General features: G+C 46.7%; 1 protein-coding gene across 5 annotated transcripts in view; it reads right to left on the bottom strand.

Moving 5' to 3' along the window:
• Positions 1-1,152: 1,152 nt before the first annotated feature.
• Positions 1,153-12,905, bottom strand: part of LOC111854311 (semaphorin-6D) — a 100,296-nt gene continuing 88,543 nt past the window's right edge. For all 5 annotated transcript variants that reach the window (XM_072705423.1, XM_072705427.1, XM_072705426.1 and 2 more), the window contains one exon: positions 1,153-3,610. In XM_072705423.1, coding sequence (XP_072561524.1) covers positions 2,337-3,610 — 1,274 coding nt within the window. In that variant the 3' untranslated portion in view covers positions 1,153-2,336. The remainder of the gene's footprint in view (positions 3,611-12,905) is intronic.

The raw sequence follows: 12,905 nt of genomic DNA, 5'->3' as shown, positions 1-12,905 counted from the left end.
TATGCAATACCTGAAGACTTCACCTGCTGTCATGAACCATTGCTTCTAACTGAACTTGTCACCCGTTTTGCTCCTCCCAGTTGAGGGGGAATGGGGTGGGGGGTGGGGGGTTGGGGGGGGGGGGCATGCAGGTTGCTGAAGTAGTCCACTTCCTTCGGGTGATTAAAACAGCCAGGTTACTCTCCTAGTCACCTGAGGCAAACTACAGATTCTTACACTGGCTGGTTTGACTGGGAAACATGTCAGAAGGAGTTAGTCTCCCCAGTCATTGTGAACTGACACCAGTCACAAATTTTTATATCATGTGGCAAAATGCATATTTTCTTAAAAAATGTAGGTCATTGGGCCTGACAAGTATATACCATGATGCATTTCAAATGAATTTAAACCAAACTACTGGCTACTACTTACAGCATGTAAATAATCTGAAAATACATCCATCCATCTTATAAAAGCTTATCCAGTACTGGGGAGGGGGATCAGAGTCTGTCCCAGGCAGCACAGGGCATGAGGCTGGGGTACACCCTGGATGGGATGCCAGTCCATCACAGGGCAGGAGGCTGGGGTACACCCTGGATGGGATGCCAGTCCATCACAGGGCAGGAGGCTGGGGTACACCCTGGATGGGATGCCAGTCCATCACAGGGCATGAGGCTGGGGTACACCCTGGATGGGATGCCAGTCCATCACAGGGCACACACGCGATGTGAGCAATAGAGATACAGATTCAGCTAACAGCATGTCTTTGGATTGTGGGAAGAGACCCACACAACACGGGGGAGAAGGTGCGAACTCCACACACACAGAGTGGAGATGGGTTTCGAACCATGTTCCCAGAGGTCCAACCGCGCCACCTGCTGGTCACTGTGCTGCCCCATCGGAATTAAAAATAATAATAATGTTGGCCAATTATTCTACGAAAGCTTATTTGTAGCATCAAGCTACAAAGTCAATAATCATAGCATTATACATTTTAACACTGTCTCGTGGTTTGGGATAGTAAATAGAGAGAAAATACAAATCTAAGATGGCTATGATACATAGTAGTGAGTAAAATTAAAAAACAACAAAAAAATACAACCTTCCTATTCTTTCCATAACATTGTCCGTATCACATTTTATATTAAATAAGGCACACATTTACACATACAATTAAATTTTGGCTAGTTATTATTCCACAGTATCATTTATTTACACAAATATACACAAAGTTAATAATAATCGTGGTAATTATAATAACAGCTGTTTTTACAATGTTAAACTCCATTAGTCGGCAAGTTCTGCAGTTTGACCTGATGCTCTTGCCAGGGATAAACCGTATTGTTTGAAACCGCTTAGTGCAAGTCCTGCTTCAGTCTTTTTTGTGGGAGAAGGGAACAGCCTCAAAGTGTTCAGTAAATATTAGCACCAGCCTCCCAAACATTTCTCCTGGAGACCCAGTACAAGTCGACGCCTTGTTTGCTTCAAGCAGAGCCGGCTATGGCGAGGTCAGCGAACTCCCTCCGTCTTACTGGGGCAGTTGCCACACCGGTGTTCCTTTTAAATGAACTTTCCACCTCCGTGTTGCATTCCTCTATTGACCTCTCTGGAGAGGAGTCTGTTTGTATGCTACGCTCTCTGTGCATGGCCGCCCAGCACATCCCCACGGTGCACCAGAGTCACGCCTAGTCTGCTGTACCACCGCCGTCTGATTGCTCGGTTCCGTTCGAGCGAAGACAGACAAGGAGGACCTTTAGGGACAGCGCCCTCTGCAGACAGGGCTCCTACAATGCAGCCCGGGGATAAGCTAGGACACAGTTGCCTCCAGAGAGCCTGCCACGCTACACCAAGGAGTGCACACTATATGCCGTGTTAGCGTGTATACATATACCGTGTATGAAAACACTCACACGTACGTATACACACATGCATATATACACGTCTAAGGTAGGATTGAGCGGCATCCCTCAGCTTGACTATGTGGACACAATGCTCAAGAGCCGGACTGATTCAGAAGTGGTCACCATCCAGACCCGAAGGAATCTTGGACTTTGAAGTCTTGACCCCTCTAATCTTGGTTGGATTTAGGGGTGCAAGCAAACACTGGGGCAGCTGATTGAAGGTGTCCCGAAGAAGATTGAGTCAAGGATTTTGGGAACGACTATTTAAGTAATACCAATATGGTACAAAGAGGTTTGTTTGGGGCTTGAGGAATACGCATGGGGTGTGGCCAGGTCTGTGGCTTCATCCACATGGGAACTGATCCCCAGAGTTCCCTACACACCCTCACTGACATCCTGTCCTTTCTCGTCCTTTAAGGCTGGGTGGCCGGTCTTGCTTAGTGCGCCATTGCAGCCTCAGTAGTTGAACTTATCCCGTGGGTTGACAGGGGAGGTGGCAGGGAGGAAGTGGGGCTTGGGTGGCAGGTCGGGTTTGAGGGAGGAGCTCCGGCGAATCAGGGCCCCCCGAGAACCCTGGGGCCCTTCGCTGTAGTTGTGCTGGCGAGCTAGGTGGCTGCTGCCGGTGCCCATAAGAGGATGGTGCACTTCACTGGCACTGCCCACGGAGTTCATCCGTGCCAACAAGGGAGGTGGCTGGTGCCCACTGCGATGGTTGAAGCTATGCTGGCGGGATACGATGCTGCCGTTGGTGGCCATCTTCGAGGGCGCTAACAGGCCGTGTCGTTGTGTTGGATGGCGCGAGGTCCTCTCCAGGGTAGACTGAGAGGGCGGCATGTCGGGCGGGACATCCAGGCGGCGTGTCAGGCTGTCCCGAGGCAGCGTGGAGGAGCTGTAGTACGAGGACGACTCCGTGTCGGGAATCTGTGCCTGGGCCCGACCACTGTAGGCCATGGGTCCACCGCTGGGGAGCAAGGCCGAAGTCAAGAGGGCCAGGTTCTTACCACCGGCCGCGCTGGTCTCATGGATGTGCCTGAGAAGCTCGTCCAGAGTGGTGACGTCCACCACCGTCTGGGGATAGCAGGGATAAGGCTGGGGCATCAGCCGCTCAGCGTTGGGGATCTTCCGGTCCTCCAGGTGAAGGGCGCCGCCAAGGGCCTGCCCTTCCGCCAGACCATGAGAGAAGGGAAACGCCTGCTGGGCGATGCTTGAGCTGGACCGGGAACAGCCCAAACTTGGTGGCCTTGAGTCTTTGGCATTGTTGCAGTTTTGGTTCTTCTCCCATTGATTCCTGAAGGCCTTCATACTTTTGATGGGCAGCTCCGGGGTTGAGTCTGGCGTAGGCAGGCCTGAGAGCTCCTCAGAGTGGTGATGTGGGGTGAGGTCCATCCCCACACCAGACCGGCAGTTCCCGCTTGAATGGTGCTCCTTCCCGTTGGGCAGGAAGGAATTATATAGCTTGGGTGAGGGAACGTCCAACTTTTCATCCTTACCCTGGCTATCCAACAAGCCATTGAGTTTGGCCAGACTTCGCAGGGACAGAGCATGGGAAATGGATGCCTCAGGGTCCTTGCCGAGCCTCTTAGTCTTATGGACATTGTAGCTGCAGTAGCAGGACACCAGGAACCCTGAGAGGATGGCACCCAGGATGAAGGCCACCAAGACACAGGCGATCAGGAGGGTGTAGTGGACACTGTTGCTGGATTTGTCTGCCTCGGGAAAACGTCGGACACCTACAGTGACAACGGGGAAAAAAAAGGCGATCAGGATTTCAAATATGGTATGAATCACTTTAACAGGAAGTAATGATGTAATGAAAAAGCGAGGACTGCAGGATGTTGGTGCTTAAGAAAACTGCCATTTGAACCCCACTCATGTGGTCTCCTCCATCTGCTGATTAAAAAAAAACATTATCACTGAACCAAGAGCTTGGCCTGCATCTCAGGAGCCAGGACCAAGTCCTCCCAGGTAATGATTAAACTTCTGAGTTCATTCAGGCTTCAAATACCAAGGAAGGAGCCAGCGAGAATGGAATCGTGCATATTAAAAAGCACGGTTCGATGAAAGTGCACCTGGCACCTTCAACGTGCCAAAATCAACACTTAGGCCCACCTGCTTATCAGAAAATTACACTGCCCCACAAAAGCATAGGCTTCGACCTCGTTTACGAAGCCGATAGCGAAATTCCTGTGTGCTGGTCGGCCTTCGTTTATGAATCGGGGTTCACTGTTCCACCAAACGACTTTGTAGCCTCATCCTAGGGGCTGTTATGCTCCCCATTTTAATGTAACTGTGTGGTTGGGGGAGGGGGGGCGCTGATGGCTTTGAAGCCCCAGCCTTTGCTAGCTTGGGTTCTGACTACCAGGGGGGTAACCCCAACACTAGAAGTCACGTGACACACGAGGGGAGATGTAGGATGTGGAAGTGCTGAGCACAGACGATGCTCGTTCGCTGTGGGGTCATTCTCTTCCCTCAGTGCTGCCTCATGGATTACATTACAGAGACAGACTGTTAGGCAGGACACCCAAATACCTCAACACCTCAACAACAGTTATAATTTAACACGTACATCTTTCATAGGCACCAACAGTTTTTTGAGCTATACTGTTTTTTTTTCTCTGGTTCTTCTCTTTTTGGTATCACTTTCTGTTCCTTATTTATTTATTTTTTCTTTTTATTCTTTTATTGACATTACTATTTTTATTATGGTGAAATTGACCACCTTTCATTTCACTGCGGGTTGTAGTCTGACAGTATAGCTTCGTGTGGCAAATAAAACCCTTGGCAATCCTTGAAATCTGATGCAGCTGCGGAAAATGGAATAATTTCTTAATTTACCAGACTGGACGAGACAGTGTAATAGACTGGGGTGATGAGGATGATGATGATAATGAAGATAATCATAGTGACAGAGGTGAAAAAAATACAATCTGAAAACATCATCTCAGTAAGAGCAGCTTTTCAAATAATGCAGAGGCCCCGTGCTGCTCTCTGACATTATCACAGAGAATATGGATGCAAACACAAGCATCCATGGGCCAGACACCGGCCTCTATTACGAGACAGCGCCCCCTGCTGAAATGCAAGATGCTAACTGGCCGCATCTCAAGTAAACTTCACAATCTCGTCGGTGAAGATGGGCAGACTAGACTTCTCAGGTCTCTTAAACAGCGACAACCAAGCGGTGGAAACTTTACAGCACCTTAAAACGGGGGAAAACAAACAAATGACCTCACTGGAGCGATTGAAAACAGGCAGCGTGCTAATTGGCTGTTATAGTCAGCAGGTGCGAAGCACACCGATGTGCCAAAATGACAGCTAGGGCCAAAGATGGTCATGGGCAGCAGGGGGTGGGATTATGCATCTCCAAGTTCAAATAAAAGGCCAGGCAATGGCGTGATGGACAGCCGGATGTCCGCGACAAAAACAAACGCCCACTTTGCCGCAGAACCTGAAAATAGCACCTCCCCTGCACAGGTGACTGGGGCGAGCATGAGCTCCTGCCGTACGTCACATGCTTTTCTGCCCTTTAACCGTCTACGATGCCCGGAGGTCTGGATATTGCGAATCTGGCCTTTGCGCCACGCAAATCGTTTTCTTGAAGGAGCTTTTCATGTGGGCTGTCCCATGTGGAGCCAATAAGACGCTTTATGTGGGTCGCAAAGTTGCTGGAAAGTGAAGCTGGAAGCGCCTCGTGCCTCTAATGGGAACCAAATGATTGGCCAGCTCCGACAGCGGCTTCTCACCCGTCAGACACGCTGCGTATTTTAGGGGTGCCAAAGGAAGCTCGATTTTGTGATTCTGTGCACAGAAAGCCTGCTACGGCTGTATATTTTGTTTTTATGGATGGGGGGAGGTGGAGGGGGGGGGTTGATGTTGTCGTCGTTCTGTTATCTTCAGAAAGCTCTCCGTGGTCCCGCTTTAAAGGTCATGGTGGAATGTGTGTCGGAATAAAAATGGTGTGGAATCACAAGACTTGGATTATGTGTGTGTGCACAGCATGCTGCATAGACCCCAGAAGCCTCCTGGGTATATTAATATTTATATCTGCGTTAACTTCACGTTACGGTTGAACTCTGGTGGCACTCACTCTCTATTGTATACCATTGCTTATGCATGCAGTTTTTATGCATTGGTTAGTAAAAAGTTGGGGCTTGATTTAGTCTTAATAACAGGCATGGTTTTCGGTGCAAATCTCTGTATATATTCTATACGCACGAAAAAAAATGACACATGCATTTTAAGTCACTGGTATCGAAATGTTTGGCAGGCAAGCAGACCAGTATGGTTAAGTTAACGCCACCTCTATTATCGCCCCGGATTTGGCAGAATCCCCCACGCACTAGGATTTCGCTTTAACCCGTCTCCCAGTTTTTCCTTGAAGTCCCTCCTCGCTGTAAATGTATCGCAATCGGCTGAAATGCCTGGACTTGAGATAAAGGTGCTTTAGTAGGGGCATAATTTCTGGCACATATATGTAACGGCTACAGTTTTTCCATTATGATCCTCAAAGTCATTGAAAAGACACCAAGGTTACTTCAGCACAGATCAAAGGTTCAATACTGGGTAAGACAAATGACTGTATTTATCAAATACCTTGCATTTGCTCCTTTATGTTGCGTATCTTGCATTTATTCTCTGTCCGCATTGTGCCCTAATTGTTAGCTGTTTATTGTCATGGGGTCTCCAACAGCAGCAAACTGCTAACAAAAACTTCCAGCAGCCTTGGTCGCGTGGCGGTAAAAGCTGGGATTCTAAGTGATCGTGCCAGTTAAGTCTCAGCTTTAATAGGCCCTTGGATGCAAAAAACATAACATGCAGCATAAAAATGTAAAAATGTAAAAATAAAACGCAGCCTGCACGCTAGTGGCGGGAGGACCAATGGGAATACAGTCGTGGGCCGGCATGGTGTGGATGTGAGAATGCAGAGATGGAAGCGGGAGGTCCAGCAAGAAGAAGCCTGACACGTCTGTGCGGGGCATCTGCCAGGGCCCCTTCCATCACAACTCAATTTTAACATCAAGCCTGCAAAGCACGGGCTTTATGCTATTTTAGGGCTCACAAAGAACGTGCCCCCTGGTACGAGAGCTCCATCCCAGAATCCCTTGCTGTGTTGTGAGCTCCAGGGCATAGTGGAAACAGGAATATCAAATGGCGCCCATTTTTTTCACCATGCAATCTGCAGTTTTGTACTCCTCCCGCTCCCCTTCCTCACCCCATCATCCAAAATCTTTCCTTGCTTCAACATATAGCATCACCCCCCCCCCCCCCAAAAAAAAAAAAAAAAATTAAAAGTCAAAGATCTTTTTACTTATTGGAGTCTTAAATTGCCTTGCTTGGGGTCAGGTGTTTGTGTCACTGGGAGAGTAGATAGCATGGACTTCACTGAATCATCGTATGCGAGCAAAGAAAGTGGCACTTTGTTCAGCTGAGCAAACTGACAAACTAACGGCACACGGTGGTATGGGTCTTAGGCAGTGCTGGGCAGCTAACAGAATAGTTAGCTTTGATAAATGCTAACTTGATACCGCTAAACCGATAACCCCAAAAAAAAATTGTGAAAATAAAATAACTAAATAAAACATACAAAATAAATAATAAAATAAAGTCCATTTAAACTAGGGTACCTGAAATCTGTCAACCTATGCAGCTTTGTGACACAGGTCTCAGTTCCCTGCTTAGTTCAGGGTCCCCCGGTTTAAATGGACTTTATCTTTGTTCACTTACATTAAGCCCAGACTACCTTAAATACAAGTTATTGACCAGTCATGTCTTGTTTTTACATGTAGTCTGCTAACAGTGTGCCAGATACAAGCCAGAACAAATATGTGGGATTTTAGGATTTACAAACGTTTTTGACCATTAAACTTTATTTACTCTGTTAGCAGATTTACAGTTAGCGGAACTTAATTTAGCGGAAGCTAACTGGACCACTAACGGAAACGCTAATCCGCTAACAAAAAAAAGTTAGCTTCACTAATTAGCAGTTAGCGAATTAGTGGAACTCTGCCCACCATTAGTCTTTGAGGGTGGATTTCTTGTAGTAAAGCATTGCACTATAAATATGAAGGTTCTAAGTTCAAATGCCACAGAGCACCAAAAATGTAACTATAAGCTGCTTTGGATAAAATACATCTATCACCTGTCAAGCTACGTATGAAGGGTATCCAGTAATACAACCAAGTTCCTGTTTCATATGTAAATGTTCTGCCTAAATTAGCAACACATAGAATTAGTTTGCTTTTTCTTCCCTGGCTACAGACAGTCATTAAAACTCGAGACTCATATGTACAAACACATTTAGTGCAGCGTGATTACAGGGTAACAGTAATCACTGGAGACTTGGAGCTGGCTAACAAATTTTTACATTAGCTGATAATTTTTTTATGTCTATTCCCATTGCTCCATGTTTAATTGTGACGGAGCTCGTCAGCCTAATATACCCGTTAATGAAGCCGTAATCTGCTATGGACAGCAAAGCAGATTAAAGATATTCACAAATTAGTACAAAGGTAAACAGACAGATGGTTGGAGAGGAGACTGCAGAAGACTAAACCATCCGGGTGCAACAGATATGTGTAGTCACACACAGATTAGTAGGCTTCTATTATGCCACTTTTTCACAGAGAGAGAGAGAGAGAGAGAGAGAGAGAGAGAGAGATTGCATTCTGGAACTCAAGGGCCACTGTTTGTGCTTTAATAAATCCCAACATAACCAAGGCCCAGGTCTGGCAATTCCACAGAGGCAATGAAAAGCCCCACTTCTGTCCAATTAGGATGACGACTGGCAAACAAGCGGCGCTCTAAACGGTTTTTCAATTTGTATGTTGTGAAATCGGAGCCCAATGCCCCTCCCACGCCTAAAAAAGACTCAGAAACATGGATAAGCAGCAACATATACAAAAAGACACATTTTATCTGATTCACATAAAGCAAAGGATATGTTCACAATCTGGGGCCATGGGCAATTTTTTTTTGGATATCCAATTTCTCCAAAGGGATGAATCACTATTCTGTCACCTACTTCAGGCAGTTACCTGAGGTTACCAAGCATCCTTTGGATTCTCGGACAGGCATGCAAGGAGGGGCACGATGGCCTTTTCCAAATCGGCTCATTAGACTGCTGCTTCGACGGACTAAAGATACCTCACAGTAACTGGTCTATTACCCAGGACTCCAATTGCCTATGTCTGCAGCTCACTAGAGGCGATCACTTTAAATTCTGGACAAAATAATATCTGGTGATGATGGCTGGATCTATTATCTAGAAGAGACCAAGTTAGGGTTACATCAAAATATGCCCATTCGTCTCCCATAAAAACTTATGTAATGCAGGGTGCTGGAATAAAATTATTCTCCTGGAATGATGGGTAATTCGGCACATCAGGCATGGACCACATAAACTGCTAAGTTATCACTGCCTTAGACTACAGGATGGACAGAAATGTTTAAAGGGACCTGCACCTGAAATGTGGTGCATGGCTACATTTCTAACTTTAAATACATAATCTGTCTATTATTTAAACAAGGGCTGGCCATTTATTTGGGTCTGAGACAAATAAGTGACAATGCATGGCTTTATAAGCTTTGAAGCATTGCAAAGCCGACCGTTTGCCCTGTGGCTGCTGAAAACGTCATTGAAACGTCCTTGTTTGGAAAGATTTGGAAGAAATGCTTCAGGCTTTTAAGTTTCACAGTATCCAGCTATTCATTTTGTATTTCGTGACCGTTGTTTAATTTTGTGTGGCTGCTGGCACGCAAGCACGCGAGCGTCTGACTGAGAACACTCTCTGGTATCCCGCAAGGCCTTCAGTGGCGAGAATCGTCTTTAAACTGCCATAACCACAAACCGCTGACTTATCTAACCTTACGCGCATGCCTATTTTCTGCTAGCTGGCATACTCGTCCGAGGGAACTTACACTCACCGAAATGCGAAACGTTGCGCATGTACGAGGCATCTTCAGAACAACAAGCTGTCTCCTGTGAGCTCATATCTACTGGGATCTGAGGTCAACCGTAGCTCTGTGTGTCAGTGTAAAGACCATATTGTATTTTAAGGGCAACTGATTTTTACATAATTCGCTGCTTACCATGCACACTTATCTAGCATAAATCACTAATTATTTGACAATCTGTTTATAGAGCTTGAGTTCCGTGGCCTTCAGACACTCAGGCTAATGCTATAGCTATGACTCTTGGGAACTTATCTTCTATCCCCGCTCCTCATATACTTAACATTTCACGTTGCTAACAAGGCTTTGAGGTCAATCAAAGGGTGCGGGGCCGGTGGGGAGTGGGGTCGCGACCACTGCAGTGCAGTCATTTGCCCATGCACTGCTGACGGAGTTAGCCAGCTAATGGATGCTATTTGCCTTCTGCTCTTAAATCGTTAGATCAGGTCTTTGTGCATGTATTAGTCTATATTCATCAAGCTGTTCTGAACAGAGTGAAGAGGCTAATGACCATGAAGTGGTCCTCATGTCTACGCATTAGTGTGTCAGTTCCTGTAAAAATACATAATAATATGCTTATGCTTCCATTAGCTTCACAGACCTATTCAGGGACTAAGTTTGGTCTAATTAGATGTTAATATTGGGTCAAGTGTGGAGATCTCTAGCTGATGTTTGCCAAAGGAATCACATGGACTAGTGATTCAGGCCTCCTTGTGACTGGCTTTCAGTTTCACAGATTTCACTATTGGACAAGTTAAATTAGGAAATGTTCTGTTCTTGACCAGGACAAAATCTCCCACTGTCTTGTGTTGGGGGAACTTGAGTAGACTAATGTAAGCTTCTCCTGCTGTATATCAGACTTGCCAACTCTTACACATCTGGCGTGATGCTCACACTTTCAGACTCTCGTGCTTACGCAAGAAATCTTACGGCAAATCTAAATTATTCCATTATAAACCTAAAATTAGCTACATCAAAAGCATCGGAGTAGTAATACCTGCAAAACCTACAGACTATTTACAAGATCATAAAAGCGTTACACGCATGTAATTGCGGGTGCATGTGTGTGCATGTGTGTCTCGAACTGAAAATCTCTCGCCAGCCAACTAACTATATATATCTTGTATATAAGGTCCTGTAGCCCAACAAGTGGAGCATTACGCTAACAACGCAGATCATGGGCTCAGATTGTAGGGAGGAGACATAAATAGTAACTCTTCCCTCTACTGTAAGCTGCAGTGAATAAAAGCAGCCCCCCCCAAATATATGTGAAATGCACCCAAGATCTGTGAGAGCCACAGAACCATCGGCAGACTAAATGGTCGCATTTTTATGAAAGGACGGACTCCATATTGAGCACCTCACTGTGCGAATGACAGATTCTGCAGCCGAAGCACTACGGCAGGCAGCAGTCTGACCGGCACTACTGGGACCCCCCAATTGTTTTTTGCCCCTACGCTTCACATTTCACAGTAAGAGCAACAGCGCGAGTAAAATGCAAATGGAATCCATCATGTAAGCAACTGCAGCGTGATCTTACTCTGGTGTCAGAGCTGAAGTGAAGGAGCCATAGAAGTGGAGACGGAAATCCCAGCGTCTGCTGGGACGGGGTCATATAAGGCCTTGGTTAGCATCTCTGTGTTTATATTCATATTTAATCAGTGAAATGCATTATGGATGACATACTGTGCGGTGGGGGTCTGATAGTTAGACATCATCTTCGGTGCCGTGACCACGATGCAGTGGCTCAGCTCAGAATGCACCCTGGGGGTCTTCCTGTTTTCCTGATGACAGGGTTTGCCAGGGTGGGGCTCCCTACGCACGAAAGCCCCCCACCCCTGGGGGAGATGAGTGAGCACACAGGACAGCGAGCGGGGAGAATGAAAAAGGAGGCGCCTCACATTCTCTCCTTAATTTGATTTGGGATTTTTTTCCTCCAGGTATAGGAATGAAATGAGAACACACACACACACACACGCACACACGCACACACACACACATGCACACACACACACATGCACACACACACATGCACACACGCACACACACGCAAACACACACACGCACACAAATACTCACATACACAAACACACACGCACGCACACACAGACACATGCACACACACACACATGCACACATACATGTACACATATGCACATATATACATACACACAAACAAACAAAAAAACAAAAACAACCCAAGCAAACAAACAATCACATACTGTACCACCATACACACAAATGCACGCACAGAGACACACACACATACGCGCAAACACACAGAAGGACGAGGCCGCAGGGTCCGATCTAAATGGCCGTATTTCCTGGGTTGGGTGTCAGGGTCTGGCCTCCTAGGAGGGCTGCCACCCCTCGACAACGGCGGCGCTGCCACAGGCGCCTCATCAGCCCTCTGGCTAACGACTCCCTTGCTCATTCCAGGTCTCTTTGTTGCACTTTGTGCTTTTTTTTATAGAAAAAAACAGTAAGACACGGGCAGAGATTGAAATTAATGAGCTGCCTGTGATTCGAGGACCACAATGTCGGCCACACCAGCAAGGCAGAATCATCCGGTTTCTGTGGCGACGTGGAGGACGTGTGACACAAAAAGCAGAATTAATTGGGTGGGTGGGGGCCCTCATCATCAGAATTGCTGCTGGGGACAGTGGGGGTGGAAAGGAGTGGAAGCCACTTTGGATGCACAAATGGCCCCAGTCATTTTTCTAAGGGGCGGTGCGTCACATGGGCATGTTGGAAGATGGACTTCTCCCTGACAATGTTAGACGCCATCCCCCACCTTCTGATGATCTATTCTAGGGGCAATTAGCGATTATGGGATTTTTTTTAAGCTGGGGAACATAAGAGGGGCCATAATTCCTACAGAGGCGCCAACTTTATCATTAGCCAATGACACGATGTGAATCAGTTAGTGACAGGGGAGGGGGCACTCAGGGGGCCAATCAGCTTTCAGCTGGGATCACTGCCCAATGGCCCCACCCCTGTATACACCCCTGAACTATCTGTGCTTATTACAGCCGCGTGATATACTGGGGGGCCATTTTCTATACTGCTAACTGT

This window comes from Paramormyrops kingsleyae, chromosome 23 (genome assembly GCF_048594095.1).
Source record: "Paramormyrops kingsleyae isolate MSU_618 chromosome 23, PKINGS_0.4, whole genome shotgun sequence".
Lineage (NCBI taxonomy): Eukaryota > Metazoa > Chordata > Actinopteri > Osteoglossiformes > Mormyridae > Paramormyrops > Paramormyrops kingsleyae.
Note: the sequence above shows the minus strand (reverse complement) of the source record. Positions and strands in the feature narration are given on the sequence as shown.